The sequence below is a fragment of the Geotrypetes seraphini genome, chromosome 7 (genome assembly GCF_902459505.1).
Source record: "Geotrypetes seraphini chromosome 7, aGeoSer1.1, whole genome shotgun sequence".
NCBI classification, from domain to species: domain Eukaryota; kingdom Metazoa; phylum Chordata; class Amphibia; order Gymnophiona; family Dermophiidae; genus Geotrypetes; species Geotrypetes seraphini.
Window position 1 is genome coordinate 106,730,526 of NC_047090.1, and position 21,740 is coordinate 106,752,265.

Here is a 21,740-nt window from a genome sequence, read left to right on the forward strand (position 1 = left end):
GCTTGTTTTAAATCTCCCTTTCCCTCAGTGTAGAGATAATACTTGCTTCCTCTTGTGAGAATACTTAATAAAATCCTTTTTAAATTTCCTTCTGCATCTTACTTTTTGAACAAGCTCATTGTTTATATTTTCAAATGTAATAACCTGGCAACACAATACTTTGCACAAAATCCTTTTCAAAAATTAGTTCTAATAGTTCTGTTACAAAATTTCTCCATGAATCCTTCCAAAACTGTCTTTTATACATCCATAATTAAATTAATTGATTAATCCCATCCTTCCTTCCTGTAGTTATCCCATCCTCCTGGCAATGCCTAGAACAGGTTACAAAATAACATTTATGAATGATAAAACAATGCAAGAAATAAAATAAATACAATAAAAATTCACAGCAGTTCCAGCCTATGATACTGGCATAGTTAGGACATTATCTTCTTGCAGGCTGTATCCTCTTCTAGACGTTGATATCTTTCTGGATGACATTTTTGTTCAACTGCTTTACCTCTGAAAATGTTTTGAAAACCCTCCAAGAATCAGTAGGTTAAAGTTTGACTCCCAAAACCTTTGGTACACTTCAAAAGGATTCTTTTTTTCTCATCCCAACTTGGAACTAAACTGAATTGAATATCATTTTGTTAAGGCATCTAAACATCCATCGAAAGACTTTTGGAAGGGCTTGGCTTTCTAATGGCATGGTTCGTTGCATGCTTATGCTTTCATGATGCCAGATATAGTTAATTTCATTTGCACTAGATGGCTCCCTGCAATTTAAACCAAAAAGGAAGTGGGGAAGGGACACAATCAACCAATTTCTTTTTTATTTCATTTGATCAATAAACATTACTATTATGATATATTTCTTCTCTATTACATTCATTGTGAATGTATATGTTCTTATTATATTACTGTAAATGATAACTTACACTCCTCTGTATTCAGTATTTTCATAATTTGATCCTTTCATTGTGTTTATATATGTTTGTAGATATCAGGGGCAGCGGAATGCTGTGTTTGGGGGGGGCCAAGGCGCCTGCCCTAGCCCCGACAAAATCGTGCGGCAGCTTCAATGTTAAATGATCGGGCAGCCACCGCGCAGCATCAAGAAGAAGGCCTGCCCCCAGAAGTCTTCATTCTACTTCCGGGGGTAGGCCTGTTCCTTGAAGCTGCATAGCGGCGGAGGGTGGGCGGGTACCAGTCTTGGGGGCGGCCAAGGCCCTTGTGACCTCCCATGTTCCGATTCCAATGATAGATATTTTATTTGCTGTTCTGTTCTATAGGCTACATTCATACACCCCTGAAGAAGGCTATCTTAGCCGAAACACGGACCATGTTGGGATCCAGTATGAAAAAAGAGTTGAAAGATTCCTTGTTATGCCTGCTTTGTTTTATGTATATGTTATATATGTATCATTTTATGTATATGTTATATATGTATCATTTTATGTATATGTTATATATGTATCATTGATTTACAACATTTAAATAAATTGATTGTCCCAGAAGTTGGTTGATTGTGTCCCTTCCCCACTTCCTTTTTGGTTTATATTTTCACACATGTGGTTGTGTTTTTTTCTTTGTATTGTGGGATTCCCTGCAGTTTAATACATACCGTACATTTCCAGTGATGAGGAATAATTGTAGCGCCTGATTCTCTGGTCCACATCGTTCCTTTTAATATTTCTTTATTTTTGATCTAGAGATGGGGGAAAGACAGGTGTTAAGGAGAGAGAAGCAGTCATTCTAAAGTATGGAAGGTATTTTTAGGTTGCAATTAATTGGACCAAAATGTTAATAAAACATGGAGAAGAAAAATATCTATGCAATGATGCTCTGTGCCTAGAACTCTGTACCCACACCACATGAATTGAGCCAAAGCACATCATCACCTCTCAGCTATAATGAGCTATACAGGCAGAACAGGGCTATTTACCAGTTAGAAACATCAACAGGCCATTCTCAAACATCATGCAAGAAGCGGCCTCACAGCAGAAATAAGTCTGGGGAAACTATCAACATAGTGATGCCTGAAATAAACCAAAAGCAATATTCACAAGAAGGCTGTGAATGTAGATGGTAAGTGTTCTGAAATAAAGCTCCCCCATCTGAATTACTGTTTTATTTTGTTTTTTAATTAAGAAAGTTTCTAATATATATATCTAGTACAGGAAAAAATAAATGAATATAGGGTACTGGGGGGGAAAAAACGATTTCCAAGCAATCAAATTCCTCCAAACATCTAGGCCGCTTAAAGGAGATTATTTATTTAATTAGTTTTTTTTTATTTCAAGGATTTGTATCCCATTTATCAAGGAAATCTAAGTAAGTTACAACCTTACATACATTATAAAATAAATAATAAAAAAAAATCCAAAAACGCTCCCACTTTGGGGTATTATCCCAGGACAAGCAGGCATGATATTCTCACATGTGGGTGACGTCATCTACGGAGCCCCGATGCGGACAGCATTTCAAGCAAACTTGATTGAAGATTCAAGCTTGCTGTGCTGCACCACGCATGTGTGCCTCCTGCTCCACTAGAGGGCGCATCCCCTCCTTGTGGTCTCCGGTTCGTTTTTTTCCGCAGTGCTAAGAAGACACGTTTTTTCTTAGCTCTGCCCCAAGTGCCTTCTTTGCACCGCGATTTATTGTTTTTCGTCATTAACAGTCGCTGTGCGTATAATTTCTTTTTCTTCTTCTTCTTCCTGCTCATCGCGCTTGACGCGCTTTCTTTCGTGATCCGGGGGCTCCCGGGTCGTCGTGGCCGCGTGGCCTGATAGGCCGCGGTCGCCTGAATTTCCTATGTCCCGGCCCATTACGGGCTTTAAAAAGTGCACCGGGTGCGAGCGTATGACCCCATATAAAATACTGACGAGATGAAAAGTACATGCCAGTAGGCTTGCACAGGATGGAGACTGTGGGCAGAGCACACCAGTATACAGGTAGATTACAAAATGTAATCATTTACATGGGTGAAGATATTTATACCTGCCCTACGTAGGTACCTTCTTACCCTCTAATCCTAGGCACCCTGCTATAAAAAGTACCCTCTATGGGGGAAAAGGCTGCTGAAAAATAAAGGTAGATTTCGAAATATCAAGACCATCTAGGGAATTACTGCTAGATCTCTAGCGGTGGTAGAGCAATAATACTGCTAGAAGTCACCAGTTCCATTAGGAAAGAAAATGCAAGTGAGGGCAATAGCAACTGGGAATTGCTCCTGCCCGCACCATAAGAATAGCCTTACTGGGTCAGACCAATGGTCCATCAAGCCCGTTCTCATGGTGGCCAATCCAGGTCACTAGTACCTGGCCAAAACCCAAGGAGTAACAACATTCCATGCTACTGATCCAATTGCTTCCCCTATGTCTTTCTCAATAACAGACTATGAACTTTTCCTCCAGGAAATTGTCCAAACCTTTCTTAAAACCAGCTACGCTATCCGCTCTTATCACATCCTTTGGCAACGCGTTCCAGAGCTTAACTATTCTCTGAGTGAAAAAAAAATTCCTCCTAGTGGTTTTAAGAGTATTTCCCTTCATCGAGTGTCCCCTAGACACCAGGGTTTGTATGTTTTTTTGGTGTTTTTTTAAATTCTTTATTTATCATTTTAAAATATTTAACAAAATCAAAACATTTTGTACAGAAAGATTGTCAGATCAAACACAAAATAACGAGAAATCTTTTACAAATATTGAAAAATTCTAGTCGAACAATCTCAAGTCCTCTATAATGTGATCCAAGATTTATATGAGTGAACTTAAGGAAATCAATTTATTAAAAAATCTATACAAAAGAGACAGTATCGTGTGACTGGCTGAGGAGTTTATTCTATTATCAAATCCAGTAATTGTTACTATTGTGTTGTTGTTATTGTAGTTGTTGTTGTTCCTTCTTTTTCCAAACGTTTCAGTGTCAGAAAAGCTGTAAGTTGAGCTGGTTCAAAAAACACATATTTATTATCTCGATACCTTATTATGCATTTACATGGGAAACGTAAAAAGAAAATTCCACCCAGCTGTGTAACTCCTGCTTTCATCATAAGAAATTGACGCCTGCGGTTCTGAGTTTCTCTACTAACATCTGGAAACATTTGTATTTTCAAACCCAAAAACTCTTTGTTCTTATTCCTAAAAAACATTTTTAGAATCCAATCCTTGTCCGGCAACAACGCCACAGATAGCAAAAGAGTTGCTGGTTTAGCCAAATCTTTATCTGATGTTTCCAGAATTGCTGTCAAGTCTTGTTGAAGGTCTTGCATTTCGTGTTTCTTATCCTCCGATTGTTGATCCCTTGCTTTAATAGGCAAGTAATATACTCGAGTGAGAGGAGGCAATGAATCCTCAGGAATATTAAGTATCTCCATAAAATACCTTTTTATCATCTCTCTCGGGTTTATAGAAAGAATTTTAGGAAAATTCAACAATCGTAGGTTATTAGTCCGATAGTTATTTTCCATAATTTCCAATTTTCTTCTAATAATTTGATTGTCTTTTATTATTGTAGATTGAACTTGTTTGATTGTTTTTACTTCATTTTCAATTTCTCCCACTTTTTCTTTAATATTAGAAATTTCCTGTTTATTTTCTTCTATTATCTGTTTTTGAATTTTTATATTCTTTTCACCTTCTTTAATTTGTTTAGTTAGTGAGTCTCCCAGTTTGGAAACTAAGTCCCAAATTGAATCAAGAGTCACTTCAGCTGGTTTTTCATGTTTAAAGAAAGTCTCATGTAAAGTTTGAAAAGGCTCACCTTGACTGCCTTCTGTCTGTTGGTCTGGATTTTCTCCTCCTTCTGCTCTATCCGCTGGAACTATCTCTGGGCTTAACAAAGCCATAGAGACTTCCCCTTGCTGGCTCCCCGGTGTTACAGCCTCTCAGTCAGGGAGTGCTGCAGCTTCTGGCCCATTCCTTTCACGTGGGGAACTCGCACTCAGCGGTTAGGGAGGTGGATTCCTCTGGTCGGGGCTCAGTGTGGTATCCAGCCCCAGGACTTCCGGTTCGGCGTCACTCCATGTCACAGAGTCCAGCGGGCGACTCCCCGACGCCACTGACTCCCTCTGGAGTCGCTGAAGAAAGTGTTCTATTGAGGCGAGAGGGGGGTGTTCAAGACGCCACGAGGCTGCAGCGGCGCTCTTACCCCATCTCTTCGGCATCGCGACTGACACAAAATCTAATCGCTGTGAAAGGTAAGAAGCGGAAATTCCCTTAGCGTCTCACCAGACACCGGTACAGATCGCCATCTTGGATCAGTTTGTATGTTTTTTTAGCAGTGAGGGTGGGTCTGGGGATGCGGAGCATGCTCTGTGCTAATCGGCTCTACGTTGCCCTACACTAACCAATCAATGTGTGGTTAGCGCTTGAGCTCATACCGCCTACCCTCCAAATCACAACCAGAATCCCCAGTCACAACACACACAAACCCACACAACACCAGTAGTTAGAGAATTGGAAGCAGGAGACTTGGAAACAAAGCTCAAAGACTTAGAAGATGTGGATCACTTGAGGGCACCTCAAATCTGAGGGTCACAGTGGTTGTAAAGCTTTTCATATTGCACAAAAGTGGGCTGTTCTTATCCAGCAGGTGGTGCAACTCAGCGTAAAGTGCAGAGATGATATGTTACCTAGCTCAAAGAGGGAGATATTTTGTCCAGTTCTGTTTTTGAACACCCCAAAGTAGGGTTACCAGACTTTGATCCAAAGAAACCTGGACACATGGCCCAGCCCTGTTCCACCCCTAGCCATACCCCATTCTCCCTCTAGCCTCACCCCATTCCATCTCCAGCCCCGCTCCCCTCAAAGCCTCATCTATGTTTGTTTTTTTTTATCTCCGGGCCATGTCTGGAAGGTCTCCGGGCATGCGCGGATGTGTATGACATCATCTGCGCATACTCAGAGGCCCTCCAGATGCAGCTGGGAGGTCGGGGGGTTCCAAAACCCAGACAAACTACCGGGTTATGGAAAGTCTGTCTGGGCTTTCCCGGATGTTTGGTGACCCTACCTCAAAGCAGCGTGGGATTTATAATTCCTGATTCTATCCATTGAATCCTGCTACAACACTACTATTTATCATTTCTATACCACTAAACATGTATGAGACCAGTGGTGTAGTGAAGGAGGGTGGTAACCAGCATTGCTATGTCATGCACTTCCTACTCTTCCCCACCACATGAGCACCCCCTCACCCCCCACGTACCTCTTTAAATGTTCACCGGTGATAGCATCTTCCACCTGCTGCTCGTGCCAACCTTGGCTCCCTTCTGATGTCACATCTTGGTCTCTTGACCAGGAAGTGATGACCAGGCTGGCCTCAGCTCTCTTCTAACATCACTTCCTGGTTAAGGGACCAGGGTGTTATGGCAGAAGGGAGCCAAGGTTGGCACGAGCAGCAGGTGGAAGATGCTGCTTACGCTGGTGAACATTTAAAGAGGTACTCAGGGAGGAGGAGAGGAACAGCGCCCCTGCAAAGATGGCACCTGGGTCGGTCAACCCCCCCATCCCCCATTACTATGCCACTGCACAAGACAGTCCCTGCCCAACAAAGCTTACAATCTGTTCAAGACAGACAAGCAGAAAAATTAAGGGATAAGAGTATTATTTATTGTGGGAATGATTAGAACAGACATGAGTACTGAACAGGTGAGTAGAAGTTAGAAGTTAAAAGAAGGAATCAAATGGAGGACTGGGCAAGACAACAACGCTAAAGCAACAGGAAATAGGGCCAGAGGCTTTGTAGGAATGCTCGAGCCTTTCTTGAGCTGTTTCCTTCTGGGTTAGTGAGGAAACAGAAACTAAGATTACCAGAACTCTAAGACACTTCTCAGCTAAAGCCAGACTCAAAAGAGGCAGAATAGGTCCTTAATGAGATCAGCTACTTTCCAACCCAAGGGTTTTGCTTGATAGCTGTTAATGCTGGAAAGAAAAATCTGAAATTTACTGACAGTGGGAAAAATCTGATGTTTCATGACATGGGAAATGAAACATACATACATTCCTACCGATTAGTGACACTGAAAATCAACAAGTCACACTATTGAGATGCAATTATCCAAACACCAAATACTGCTATCTGGATAAGAGCGTTTGAATATTGGACCTGATATTTTAGTGCAAATATCTTTTCTTCAGTACTGGATGGCTTTACTGCCCAGGCAGTGCCTTGCAAAGCATCTTGAATCAATTCAACTTTTATTTTTAGCTCAATAGATGACACCTTCACGGTAATTGAAAATGTACAAGCTTAGCACCATGACTTTTGGGGGCTTGTGTTCGTATGCATTCTAGAAAAATAACAAAAGGTCAAACAAAATTTGCATCATCAGCGTAACATTCTCTGTCACTCAAGTGATTTATTAAGCAAGTTGCAATGGGGTGACTACACATTGGCTGATAGAGTAGTAGCCATCAATGCATTGAGACTGACATTATGTATAGGCACTATTACATACAGTATATGATATTGTGATTGGATTGAGAAGGGATTTATGGTAAGAGTTAGCTTGGCAATGTACCAAAATGTTCATTAATAAAAAAATCCATTTAGTATACGTAAACTTTATTGTACTAGAGGACTAAGACATTGTGGCTAGAATGGATCTTAGGGAAGAAAAAGGCTAAGAATTGGTGACTCTTTAGAACAGCTGCAGTAAGTGAAGGTTAAAGAGAGGTGAAATTTACCATGTTCCTTAACTTTCAGAGTGCAAATATTTACTTAAAAAAGGGAGTCTGAGCCAGAGTTGCATAGTTGCATGCTTTTGCATTTCATTTAGGATTATTTGGCTCAATGAAACCTCTGACTCTGCTACAGGTGACAAGAAACCCCCAAGTGGACAAAAACAAGCTGAAGGGCTTTGACGAAAAGGCATACTTGTCCTCAAAAACGCTGAAGCCTGGTGAGGACCCCTACAGACAGCATGCCTTCAACCAACTGGAAAGCGACAAGCTGAGCAGTGACCGCCCCATTCGGGACACCAGGCATTACAGGTATGGGACTGATATAGGGTGAGGGGTTTTTCCCCTCTTCTATATATATGGCTGTTTATAAATACTCCCTTTCAACAAAGTTCTTCCGTTTCTGGTTTCCCTGGGTGTGAGCTCACTGCTCTAACTATTAGGCTATTCCTTCAAAACATGTGAAGAATTTTAAACCACAAGTGACTTTACTCATCAGATTATAAAACAAGCCCAGAGTAAAAATCCACTGGATGGTAGCATGCATGGTACCAGTGATCTTGCAGCCACATGTGGGCATTTGAGTTAGGAAGCAGTTGAGAGTGTGCATCAGGAGCCTGAGGGGTGTACAGTTGTTGTCATGGAGCAATGACTCTTATAAATATCTGTTGTGTCATTGCAGATGCGCCTCTGCTCACTATAACGCTGACCTGCCAGCAACCAGTATCATCATCACTTTTCATAATGAGGCTCGCTCAACACTTCTCCGAACGGTGAAAAGGTAGGTGCCAAGAACAGGAGGAATTAGCGCTAGTAGACCTTAGAACAAGGTTAGAAGAGAGAGTATACTAAATCTTGTATTTGTCTTTATAATTATTCATTCTGAAAAGGTTTCTTCCCTACAAGAAACTACTAATAGAGATAGATGGAATGTTAGGTTGGAGGTTTAGTCAGTGGTGTAGAAAAGGAGAACAGTGCCTGGAGTGGCAACATTCCTCCCTCACCCCCTTGACGCACATACACCCTTCCCTTAGAAACATAGAAACAGAATATGACGGCAGAAAAGGGCCGACGGCCCAACAAGTCTACCCACTCAAGAACCCTTCTTCCCTGGAGTATCTATCGTTTGAGCATAACTCTGTAGTACTCCCACCTGTTTGTCCCATCGACTCTTGAAGTCGAGCACGCTACTGGCCTCGACCACCTGGCGGGGAAGATTGCATTACATTACTGACTTCTATTCCGCCTGTACCTTGCAGTTCAAGGCGGATTACATCAGATGATGACTGGACATTTCCAGGAAAAATTACAATTTGAGGAGCTGGTTACGTAATAGAGTCGTGAGGAGGGATTAAAAGATAGGTAGAAGACTAAGGGTTACATTTCAGAGAAGTTACGTAGTGGATGCTGGATGCTTTGATGAGTTTTAGGGGAATAGATCATTCCATCGATCAATTACCCGTTCGGTGAAGAAGTATTTTCTGGTGTCGCCATGAAATCTTCCTCCCTTAAGTTTTAGTGGATGCCCTCTTGTCGCCGTGGGACCTTTTAGAAAAAAAATTTCCTCCTCCACTTTGATGTGACCCATGATGTATTTAAATGTTTCTATCATGTCCCCCCTTTCTCTGCGCTCCTCGAGAGAATATAAGCGCAGTCTGATTAGGCGTTCTTCATATGGGATGTCTTTAAGTCCTGAGACCATCCTAGTGGCCATTCTCCGTATCGACTCCATTCTCTTCACATCCTTTTGATAATGTGGCCTCCAAAATTGGACACAGTACTCCAGGTGAGGTCTCACCATGGATCTGTATAACGGTAGTATGACTTCCGGCTTTCGACTGATAAAGCTCCTTCTGATGCAACCCAGCATTTGTTTGGCCTTTGCTGAAGCTTTCTCCACCTGTTTAGCAGCTTTCATATCTTCCCGGATGAGAACTCCCAAGTCCCTTTCTGCAGTAGTTCTTGTTAAGTTTTCACCGTTCAAGGTGTATGTTTTGCATGGATTTCCGCTCCCAAGGTGCATTACTTTACATTTCTTGGCATTAAAGTTTAGTTGCCAAGTACTGGACCATTTTTCCAATACAAGCAGGTCTTGCTCCATAGTGTTGGGTCTGGTTGGGCTGTCAGGTTCTGAGGCCCTGCCCACAATGCTGTTTAGCGTCGTCGGCTAATAGTGTAATTTTGCCTCGAAGTCCCTGAGTCAGATCCCCTACAAAGATATTAAATAGCATCGGGCCCAAGACCAAGCCCTGCGGCACTCCACTGGTCACTCTCAACATTTTTGAGGGGATACCGTTTACCACCACTCTTTGAAGCCTGCCACTAAGCCAGTCTTGTACCCTGCTGTCAGTGTTTCTCTTAGTCCTAGCGAGTTCATCTTATTTAATAACCTTCAGTGTGGAACACTATCAAAAGCCTTACTAAAGCCCAAATACACTATGTCCAGGGACTCACCCTCATCCAGTTTTTTTGTTACCCAATCAAAGAAGCTTATAAGATTGGAATGACAAGACCTTCCCTTTGTAAAAGATGCACTGGGTGTTGAACTCACAACCTCCGTATGACGGCACAGGACTTTAACCCATAGAGCTACATCAGCTTCTTAACCCATAGAGCTACATTTTTAACTTCTCTGGTGTGAACAGCATGCCCCCGTCTGTGTTGGCTAGCCCTTTGACATCACTTCCTGGGCGTGGGTCCCAGAAGTGATGTCAGAGAGAGCACCAATGCCGACATGGGCAGCAACCTCGCACCGGGAAAGTAAAAAAAGGTATGGGGGAAGGCATAGGGCACGTGTGCGCAACAAAGAGAGGAGCAGGGCGGGGGGGAGGGGGGGCTGCACACTTGGGAAGACTATGCCCAGAGTAAACTACCCTCCCCCACTTCCCTTACTACGCAGGATAGGCTTAAAAGTCTAAGGAACAGTTTCTCAGAGGTGGGAGAAGGGAACTGATTCAATGGCTAGGCTTACTTTTATCAACCGGAGAAGAAACATCTTCGTCTTTTTATGAGTTATTTTCTGTACCCAAATCTACATGTGATCTATGTTCAGGAACATGGAACTATGAGATATCAACATTTTTCTTGACCTAATATAGCAATGTTTTCTCTAGACCTGAGATGTCTTAGTTTCGGTAAATAGTTAATCCACCAGAAATGTATGATTGGCTAATTATTTCATAGTAAATTATGTTCCAGAGATTATTTTTTTATGATCTGACCCCCTCAATATTCAAAACTATTTAACAGGCCAGGAACAGCTCCTGGCCAGTTAAATAGCTTATCGATGCCTAACAACAGATATTCAGTGGGAAATAGCCGGCTATCTGCTGCTGAATACTCAAGATTAGCAGCTTGACTGGTGAATCACAAACTGTGTGCCATGGTGAGATTCTGGGTGTGCTGCCAGGGATTGAAGAACACATGACATATACCAGTGGTCTCAACTCAAATCATTTGTTGGGCCACATTTTGTATTTGTAGATACTTGGAGGGCCTCAGAAAAAATTAGTTAATGTCTTATTAAAGAAATTACAATTTTGCATGAGGTAAACTCTTTATGGTTTATAAATCTTTCCTTTTAGCTAAGTCTTAATAATAATATTGTAATTTATAGCTAAAGAGACATATGATCAAGAAACTGTTTTATTTTACTTTTGTAATTGTAATAAACATACCGAGGGCCTCAAAATAGTACCTGGCGGGCCGCATGGGGTCCCCGGGCTGCGAGTGTTACTTCCAGCGTTGGCATCTCACCTCACCTCAACTCATTTTCACTGACCTCAGGGTCATGGCTGGAGGTCCTCCGAGGATGCACGAACATGCATGCTCGGAGACCCTTCAGACACGGCCCCGAGCTCAAGGAAACTGAAACAAGGTTCGTGCGGGGTAGGGTTATGAGTGTGCCCCAGAAATACATTTGCTCCGTTAGCGTGCCGGAGCAAAAAAAAGTTTGGGGAATACAGGGCTAGATGCTAACCAGTAGAGAATGACACGGGGACAAATTTTTCCCTGTCCCAGCGGGAACTCATTTTCCCGTCCCATTCTGGTGAGTTCTTTTCCTGTCCCTGCCCCATTCCTACAAGCTCTGTCCTCATTTGTATAAGCCTCAAACACTTTAAAATCATAAGTGTTTGAGGCTTGTGCGGTTAAAGCAGAGCTTATAGGAATGGGGCAGGGACAGCGACAAAACTCATGGGGACAAGGCAGGAAAATTGAGTTCCTGTGGGGATGGGGACAAATTTGCCCCATGTCATTCTCTGCTAATCGGCTATATCATGAAATATATTGCTAGCTAGGAGTGGATATTCAGTACCTAACCAGCTATGTTTAGCAACTAAAATAGGCTGCATAAATAGGGGCCTTTCTTTAGCTGCTAATCACTTAACTGGTTGCTGATGAATATCGGCATAACTGGTTAAGTTGCCATGGCTAAAAATAAAACTGAATATTCATTGCTGGTCGCTGGAAATGGCCCAGCATTGAATATCTGGGTTAAATGCTGGCATCCAGCAGACAGCATGCTGTCAGGCACCGGCTAAATATCAGCTCCATTGTGTTCACTCAAAACTGTCTTGACCCTTCTCTTCTAAACTAGTAGCAATGTCCGTGATATACGGTAAACACCACTGCAAAAATGCAAAGCAAAAAGAGAGCAGTGGAAAATCTGCTACGGGCAGCCAACTTCACAAACAATTAAAGGGGTCCTTTAACTCAGTTGTGGTAAAATAGGCCATAGCTCGCCTTTATGTGACTTTGATTTGATGTATTAACTTTATTACCATTACAAAGCTTTTTATATTCCGCCAAAGCCCTTATGAGTTCCAGGTGGATTACACTAAAGCAGATGACCAGAAACAAATCCGGGTAAACAGGCAATATTGAAAAAAAATCATAAAAACAATCAGTTCAAAAATTTCTTGAATAAAAAACTGTTTTTAAAAGCTTTCTAAAAACTAAATAATTAGTTTCTGATCTAACTGTGAGAGGAAGTTTATTCCAAATAGTCAGAGCTTGATAACTAAAAGAAGCACTAAGTTGACAGAATAGCTTAATTAATTTAGGCGATGGAAATTGTAAACAGAATTGATTTTGTTGTATATAATACTGACTACCAATCATTAAGGAAATTAAATCCAGCATATAGGACGGAGCTAGGCCTTGTAAAATATTAAAAGCCAATGCATAGAGCTTATAAATTATCCTAGCAGAAATTGGTAACCGATGTAATTAAACAAAGTAAAATGTAATCCTTTCATATTTGGGAATCGAGAATATATACTGCTTTGAATAAAAAGTTAAATGCAGTAACAATGATAAGAAAAACAACTAAAATTCAATACAATCAAATACAAATCATCAAAACAAAATGTTATATAAATGAAAATAAAAAGAAATCCACAATTTCCAAACTCGTGTCAAAGAGAATAAATCATTATGATAGATTAAAAATATATATATTTTTAATCCATAATTTTTGAGCTTGAATGCCAAAATAGTCTGCAATTTCCAAATTTCCAAACTCAAGTGTCAGAAAAAAGAAATGAACTACCGGGTCAACAAAGCCTTCCAAAATTTATTTACGTACTACCTATCAAGGTGGTTTACAATCAGATATTCAAGCATTTTCCATATCTGTCCCAGTGGGCTCACAATCTATCTAATGTACCTGGTGCAATGGAGGATTAAGGTCCAGATTCTCAATACTTTAACGCCATCACTGAACTGTTTACCGACGGTTTAGCCTTTACGCATTTTAGCGGCGGATTATAAAAACGTATTATCTCTGTCAATAGGGAGATTTCTAGCAGTCTCAGACAATGACATGCAAATGGGATCTTCAACATTGAAATGAGACCACTAGTTGATTCTTTAAAAATGCCAAACCATTTTCTAAAAGCGATGTCGGCTTTTGGCAACAAAAATAAGCGACTGGTCTAGGGGTGCCGGTCAGTGTCATAGACTACTAGAAAGCCTGTGTTGTGATGCAGCAGGAGAGATGCTGACTCTCCTGCTGCGAAGAAACCCATGCCACCGGCGAACAACCCCCTGGTACGGCGGTGACACCCCCACCTACAGCAGGAGAGATGCCAATTCTCTCCGGCTACGAAGAAACCCATGCCGCTGCTGGAAACCCATGCGGCTGCGAAGAAACCCACCTCCCTTCCCCGAATGATGGCGACACCCCTACTTTCAGCGGGAGAGATGCCGATTCTCTCCTGTTGTGAATAAACCTATGCTGCTGGTGAAAACCCCCTGGAATGGCGGCGACCCCCTGCCATAGAACACCTCCCCCCGCCTCCGATGCCCTCTCCCCCTTACTTCCAAATAAATGCACGTAGGGACGTGGATTCCCTCCTCCAAGCTGGCTTGCATCTTCAAAAATGGGCCTTCCCCTTCCCGGTGCATCTTGTGATACACCAGGGAAGGGCCTGAGGCTCTGATTGGCCCAAGTTGTACAACCTGGACCAATCAGAGCCTCATACCCCTCTCCAGATGCACCGTGAGGGGGGCCTAAGGCTCTGATTAGCCCGGACGACTAAGGCCCCTCCCATGGGAGAGGCCTTAATCAACTTGGGCCAATCAGAGCCTCAGGCCCCTCCCCGGTGCATCCCAAGATGTTCTGTTGCAGGGGGGGGGAAGTTGCCACTGTTCTTGGGGGGGGGTTTTGCATGGGTTTCTTTGCAGCGGGAGAAAATCAGTTTGTTAGTTGACAGCAGGGAGAGATTGAACATCTCTCCCACTGTTGTTGTGGGGTGGTTTTGTTTTTTTTTTGGGGGGGGGGTTCTTTACGTATTTTTCCTGTGCATGTGCCCATCGCTATCACCAGTGGGCGGTACCACTGCACCTTTACTATGCCACTCTTAATATGCCACTGCACAGCAGCAGTCACTACCATGGCTTTGTCAAAGGAGCCCTAACTGTCTTAACTGATCCAAAAGATAGCTACCTTGTGTGTATTATTTGTACACATACATCTATATGAGTGTGCATATGTGAGTAAGCATATGCTACTACTACTACTACTACTATTAATTATTTCTATAGCGCTACCAGACGCACGCAGCGCTATACAGAGTCATAAAGAGTAAGAAAGCAGTCCCTGCTTGAAAGAGTTTACAATCTAAACAGGCAAGACGGACAAACAGGATGTCATGGATACAGTTAAGGGGAATAGTTAATCAGCTGGCTGGGTTGGAGAGCAGTAGGGATGGAATGAGGCATTATGACATCACAATCTCAGCTCTGCTTCCCAAAGACTGAAACTCTTCACACTACGACTACTATTAATTATTTCTATAGTGCTACCAGATGGATGAAGTGCTGTACAAAGTCACAAAGAAGAAGAAAACAGTCCCTGCTCGAAAGAGCTTACAATCTGAACAGACAAGACAGACAAACAGGATGTCATGGATACAGTTAAGGGGAATGGTTAATCAGCGGGCTGGTTTGGAGGGCAGAGGAATAGGGTTAAGGATTGAAAGCTATATCAAAAAAGGTAGGTTTTCAGTCTGCTTTTAAACAAGGGAAGGGGCTTGGCGGACAAACTCGGGTAATTTATTCCAGGTGTACTAGATGAAAGGAACGAAGTCTGGAATTGGCAGTGGAGGAGAAGTGCAATGTTAAGAGTGACTTATCTGAGATGCCGCTGGGATACAAGAATCTCATCCCTCGCACCTGTCCGACCATTAGACAAGATTAGGCAGTTCCCTAGGGCAGCAGCTTCAGTCTAAGTAAAATAGCAGGTCCTGAGAACTACACAACCTCAAAGAAACAACAGGAGGTAATTTTAACAGCAGGGAGGGTGGGCACTTTTCAAATAGCCCATTCACCCAGATTATTCTGAGGAGTGTGGTATTGGGGGTGATCTTAACTGGGCCAAGAGAAGAGTTACCAGAGTTTATGATCATAAAATCCGGACCCATGGCCCTGCCCCAGGCCCACCCACGCCACATTCTGTCCCAGCCTCTCCCCTCCCACCTCTTCTCGTGTTTGGAGCCGCGTTAGGAGTGCATGGGACGTCACTGCGTTGCATCCGACATGTTCCCCAGCCGGAAGCTTTTCAAAACCCAGCCAAAGTGCTGGGTTTTGAAAAGCCTTCCGGATGCCTGGACAGTCCTCTAAAAAGAAGGCACGTCCAGATAAATCCGGACGTCTGGCAATCCAAGAGGCCTAATTATGAGGGGGAGGGGCACACAACACTAAAAGTTTGCCTAGGGCACCCAGTAGCCTTGGACTCATTATCAGTTAGAAAATCTTGTGTGTCCAGTAGATGGTTAGCTATTATATAGTCCAGACTGTGACTTTGCTAATACCTTGTTTTTCTTTGCACTAGTGTTTTGAACCGCAGCCCTGCAAATTTAATCCAGGAGATCATTTTAGTGGATGACTTCAGCACTGACCGTAAGCCAGTCTTTCTCTCTCTCTCTTTTTCTTTGCCCTCTCCCCCATTATGTATCACCCTGAGTGACATGACCCTCCTGTCTCATTTCCTTCAGTGACACCTAATGGTGAGCCTGGAGCTGAACACAGGTATCCCCTGCAGCAAGGCTTGGCAAGCCTGGAGAAATGAATATATATTAGTCCTGGTTTCTCTAACTCATATTCTATTGCCTGTAATCCTCCTTTCCTCAGCTGGATTTCAAAGTGAGAATAAAAGCTTTGTGTTTAATAAATTATTGGATTCTATACAGGCCTGTGAAATGTTCTCATGGTAACAGCTATGTAAAAGTAACTTTATGCATGATAATACATTGTGATTCAGAACTTGGCAGCTAAGCAAACTGATGCTGATGGATCGTCACAGCTGAGCAATTATGGCACCACAGTTATATAAGTATAAGAGATATGAAATTATATGATTCCACCATTGCTTTTAATAAGCTTATTACAACACAGAAGCGTTAGAAGCAAATATTTCTACAAATGACACATCTAGCAGCTGGCTCAGTGACAGCTCTCTTTACTATCATTTAACCAGATCTATCCCAGTTCTGGAAGCAGCAGAATCCTTATTTAGGATTTGATAGGTACTTCCATGTGATGCAAACGCTCACCGCTGGAGGCAGGATGCTGGGCTTGATGGACCACTGGCCTAATCCGGCCTGGTCTATCTTTTGTTTTAATGTGAGAGACCTGATTTTATTCTTGAGCTTTGCATCACAGCTTCTGAAGGTGACACTGCGTAGCCATGTGTCCTGGACTCCAGAGAGCACTGCTGTCTTTCGCCCCTGGCCAAGAACTGCTGATTCAATAGCCAACAGAGGGTATTCTATGAGGGGAAGTCAATGGAACTGCAAATGAAAGCTCATAGTGCTATAGCCCTAGTTCCAGTTGAGGGGCATAGTTACCAAGAAAATGGGATTCGTTATGTTAAATCTAGAATATCTATTTTCTCACTTGCCAGTAAAAATCTCTGGAATTCAATCCCAGGTGTAATGAGATTATGCGAAGAGCGTATGTCTTTTAAGAAAATGTTAAAAACACAATTATCTGTGGATGCCTTTCTCTAACTCTGTGGTTATTATTGGTTTTAGATTTAAAGAATTCTGTATTAAGGAAGTTTGTGGGGAAGATTGATTTATTTGTTTACAGCATTTTATAACGTTTGTGCTTGAGATTGTGGAAGTAAATGTTTTGTACATCACCTAGATTTGAGCGATTCATAAATTTTTTTAATAAATATGGGCTACCATTATGTAAATGTTATTGTTATTCCTGGTTATTATTAACTAGGTCTCATTGCATAAAATGGGACTTATGCTAAAATAGCATGAGCTAGTGGTAAAATAACATGACTTAACAGTATCCTACACTTCCCCCTCTTTTACAAAGGTGTACTAAGCTTTTTAGCACACGCTAAACGCTAATGCATGCATGTTATCCTATGGACGCGTTAGCGGTTAGCGCACGCGTTGATTTAGCCCTGATCTTGATCCTTCTGATTATCAAGTGTTTGGACTCTTGAAGTGCTCTTGAGAGGGCAAAGATTTGGAAGCGATGACAAGGTCAAAGAAATGGTGTATTCCTGGTTGAAGGCGCAACCAAAACCATTTTTTTTTCCAATGGTATAAAGTTGGTGCAATGTTGTAGGAAGTGTGTCGAAAAGGTGGGTGATTAAAGTATAAAATGATTGTATTATATGCTACACTTACTGTGAGTTTTAAAAATGAATAAAGATTAATTCAAAAAAAGGAGGTTGATTATGTAGAAAAACGACACATAATCTAAACTAAACTAAACTAAACCTTAAGTTTATATACCGCATCCTCTCCATGAATATAGAGCTCGGCACGGTTTACAAAAGTTTAATAAAGGAAGAGAATAGCACATTGAGTTTGGTGGATTGAGAATAGGGGGGGGGGGAGGAGAGCGTTACGTTTTTGTGAAAAGACTGGTTTTCAGATGCTTACGGAATAGTTGGAAGGAGACCTGAGTCCGCAGTGGGGTAGTAAGGTTATTCCAAAGCCCTGTAATTCTGAAAAAGAGAGATTTTCCCGATTTTCCTGCATAGAGGGGAAGGAAAGTTTAAGTTTAGTGAGGGGAAGGAAAGTTTAAGTTTTTGGGTGGGCCTGGTATTGTCGGGACTCGGGGAGTTCCAAGATAGAGGGATTAGAGGAGGGAAGATGCCCTGTAGGATTTTAAAAGCTAGGCAGGAGCATTTAAAATGAATTTGTATCTCTAATTGAATTATATATCTCAAAAGATTCAATTTGCTGTTACTTTTTGAAATGCCCTCGTATTTCATGCGTATTTGTTGTGGATATCTTGAAAACTAGGCTGGCTTGAAGTTCCCCAAGAAATGGGCTGAGAAACTCACTTGTCGCTGCATGAAATCAGCAGTGTTCAGCATTTGCACATTTTAGGCACTGTGATGAAATTGTTTTCTCTTCTCACAGCCCTCTGCTGTGAAATAAGACATCTTTCCATTTCTGTTCAAACCTCATGCGATGCTTTATTTTATTGCTAAAGGATGATCAAATCATAGTCATTGTCAAAGGCTTGCAAGCATGGACATTTCTGTCCGGCATCATTAAGCCTTTGTCCCATAGGCATACATATGAAACTTGTGCCTCATCACACAGTAGGTGTCTTGTGGATGGGGGGCAACAACGCACAGCCCTGCTGTGTTTTATTGTTACAATATATTGTATTGATCCTGCTGTGGCAGACCTGGGGACATTAGCCTGTAGCCCTGGATGTGCCCTGGCAGTTCAGCAGACAGCAACTGTGCCAGCTGAATGCGGAATCATGTAGCTGAGGAGAGGGTTTGATAAACAATTTTATTGTGATTAACCTTTGAGAGAAAAGGTTAGAACAAATGGTAGAATTTGAGCTGGGGAGTAGTAGGAAGAGGGCTCTTGCCTTGCTCTCTTTTACCCCACGTCTCCCCCCCCCCCTCTTGTGCTTTTCACTTCCAAATAGAGAATGGCACGGGGACAGATTTTTCCCCATCCCCACAGGAACTCAATTTCGCCGTCCCGTACCCGTGAGTATTGTTGCTGTCCCTGTCTCATTCCTTTAAGCTCTGACTTAACCGCACAAGCCGCAAACACATGATTTTAAAGGCATGTGCAGATGAGGACAGAGCTTAGGCATTGGTGGAATGAGGCATTATGACATCACAATCTGAGCTCTAGAATGTTGCTACTTGTGATTTTAAAGTGTTTGAGGCTTGTGCAGATGAGGACAGAGCTTAGGCATTGGTGGAATGAGGCATTATGACATCACAATCTGAGCTCTAGAATGTTGCTACTTGTGATTTTAAAGTGTTTGAGGCTTGTGCAGATGAGGACAGAGCTTAGGCATTGGTGGAATGAGGCATTATGACATCACAATCTGAGCTCTAGAATGTTGCTACTTGTGATTTTAAAGTGTTTGAGGCTTGTGCAGATGAGGACAGAGCTTAGGCATTGGTGGAATGAGGCATTATGACATCACAATCTGAGCTCTAGAATGTTGCTACTTGTGATTTTAAAGTGTTTGAGGCTTGTGCAGACGAGGACAGAGCTTGCAGGAATGGGGCAGGGATAGGAAAAGAACTCATTGAGAGGAGACAGGAAAATGAGTTCCCACAGGAACTGGGAAAAATATGGCCCCATGTCATTCTCTACTTCCAAATTAATAGTTCCTTATATATAAGCAGCAGGATTATGACTAAGCATCCATGGAAAGAGTATTGCCCAATGTTTGGGAATGGATTTGCGCAGTCCAGCAGGTTTGTCTAGGCCCACTATCACTCTTCCCTCTAACCTGAACGGGAGTCCTCCAACTGAATTGTTGACAGTAGGGGGTGGTGCTTCAATATTGTGTTTTCAATGGTTCATAGACAATTCGGCGAAAGACAAAGGTGCGCACTGACAACTGAGCGCAAGACGGAGGCGTGCGCCAAAGAAAATTACAGTTTTTAGGGGCTCCGACGGGGGGTTTTGTTGGGGAGCCCCTCCAGTTTACTTAATAGCGATGGCGCCGGCGTTGTGGGAGGTTTGGGGGGTTGTAACCCTCCACATTTTACTGTAAACTTAATCTTTTCCCTAAAAACAGGGAAAAAGTGAAGTTTTCAGTAAAATGTGGGGGGTTACAACCCCCCACAACCCCCCACAACGTGGCGCGATCTCTATTAAGTAAAGTGGGGGGATTCCCCCTTCACGCCCCCCCCGTCGGAGCCGTAAAAAACAGTAATTTTCTGCGGCGTGCGCCTCCGCGCTGCGCTCAATTGTCTGCGCGCGCCTTTGTCCTGGCGCGCTTTTGACATGACACCGTTTTCAATCACTAGGGACAGGCAGGTTCCCGGAAGTCCTATAGAGCTTGCCTGTCCCTCACTATTAAAAATGTGCTCGTGTAAGAGCACCCACCACTGGCAAGACAGTAGGTGGAGCCTGCTCAGCTTATTGTAAGGTTACCAGATTTTGCATCTGGAAAAAGAAGATGTGTGGCCCTGCCCTGTTCCACCCCCCCCCCCCATTCCAACCCAGCCTCACACAAACCTCGTCTCTTTGGACCAAGTCTGGAGTGCATCTGCGTATGCGCAGATGCGATGTGATGACATTGCACACATGTGTGCATGCATGTGACGTCACTGCGTCGCATCCACGCATTCACATATGCACTCCAGACTCGGCCCCCATCTCAACAGCCTCTCAAAGCGCCGGGTTTTTTAAACGCTGTCCGGATGCCCAGACAGTCCTCTAAAAAGTACTAATCCCAGCTTAGAGGGAACCGTGCCAGCCCACCACTGAGAGTAGGATCAAGATCATTAACCTGATTCATTAGCTAATATATGGAGCCTAAGCAATCCTGTATGGAAATATGGGAAGAACTAAGAAAGACTGCCCATTTGGCCTAAGTACTTTTCTTCCTAACCAATCTTTTGTGCTAATTTTCTGCTTTCCTCCATCTTTCTTCAGCCGAAGACTGTCAGTTGCTTGTGAAAATCCCAAAGGTTAAGTGCCTGCGGAACAGCAGAAGAGAAGGTAAAGTTAGGAACTTATCAATTCCAAATTTACTTGTTACAAGCACCAAGCTTTTCAGCTGTATCAGCGCCTGCAAGAAATTTGCAGTGACAGCAGAGGAAAGTTTTCAATTGGGAAAACTCTCGGATACTATTGTATGACACAGCAAAAAGATCTTATCCCAATCTATGTTCAAAGGGACAGATTCTTCAAACTTTTGAATAATAAAAGAACAAGAGGGCATTCAGAAAAGTTGAAAGGGGACAGATTCAAAACGAGTGCTAGGAAGTTCTTCTTTACCCAACGTGTGGTGGACACCTGGAATGCGCTTCCAGAGAGCGTAATAGGGCAAAGTACAGTACTGGGGTTCAAGAAAGGATTGGACAATTTCCTGCTGGAAAAGGGGATAGAGGGGTAAAGATAGAGGATTACTGCACAGGTCCTGGACCTGTTGGGCCGCTGCGTGAGCGGACTGCTGGGCACGATGGACCTCAGATCTGACCCAGCAGAGGCATTGCTTATGTTCTTAATGCATTTTTACCCTAGAACATAAAGGGCCTCTTTTATAAAGCCAATTAGTGCAGGCCACTGCAGTAAATGCCCCGAAGCCCATAGGGATTTA

General features: G+C 42.7%; 1 protein-coding gene across 1 annotated transcript in view; it reads left to right on the plus strand.

Moving 5' to 3' along the window:
• Positions 1-21,740, plus strand: part of GALNT16 (polypeptide N-acetylgalactosaminyltransferase 16) — a 316,815-nt gene that overhangs the window by 169,054 nt on the left and 126,021 nt on the right. The window contains exons 2-5 of the mRNA XM_033950875.1: positions 7,804-7,979; positions 8,350-8,448; positions 16,003-16,070; positions 21,074-21,139. Coding sequence (XP_033806766.1) covers positions 7,804-7,979; positions 8,350-8,448; positions 16,003-16,070; positions 21,074-21,139 — 409 coding nt within the window. The remainder of the gene's footprint in view (positions 1-7,803; positions 7,980-8,349; positions 8,449-16,002; positions 16,071-21,073; positions 21,140-21,740) is intronic.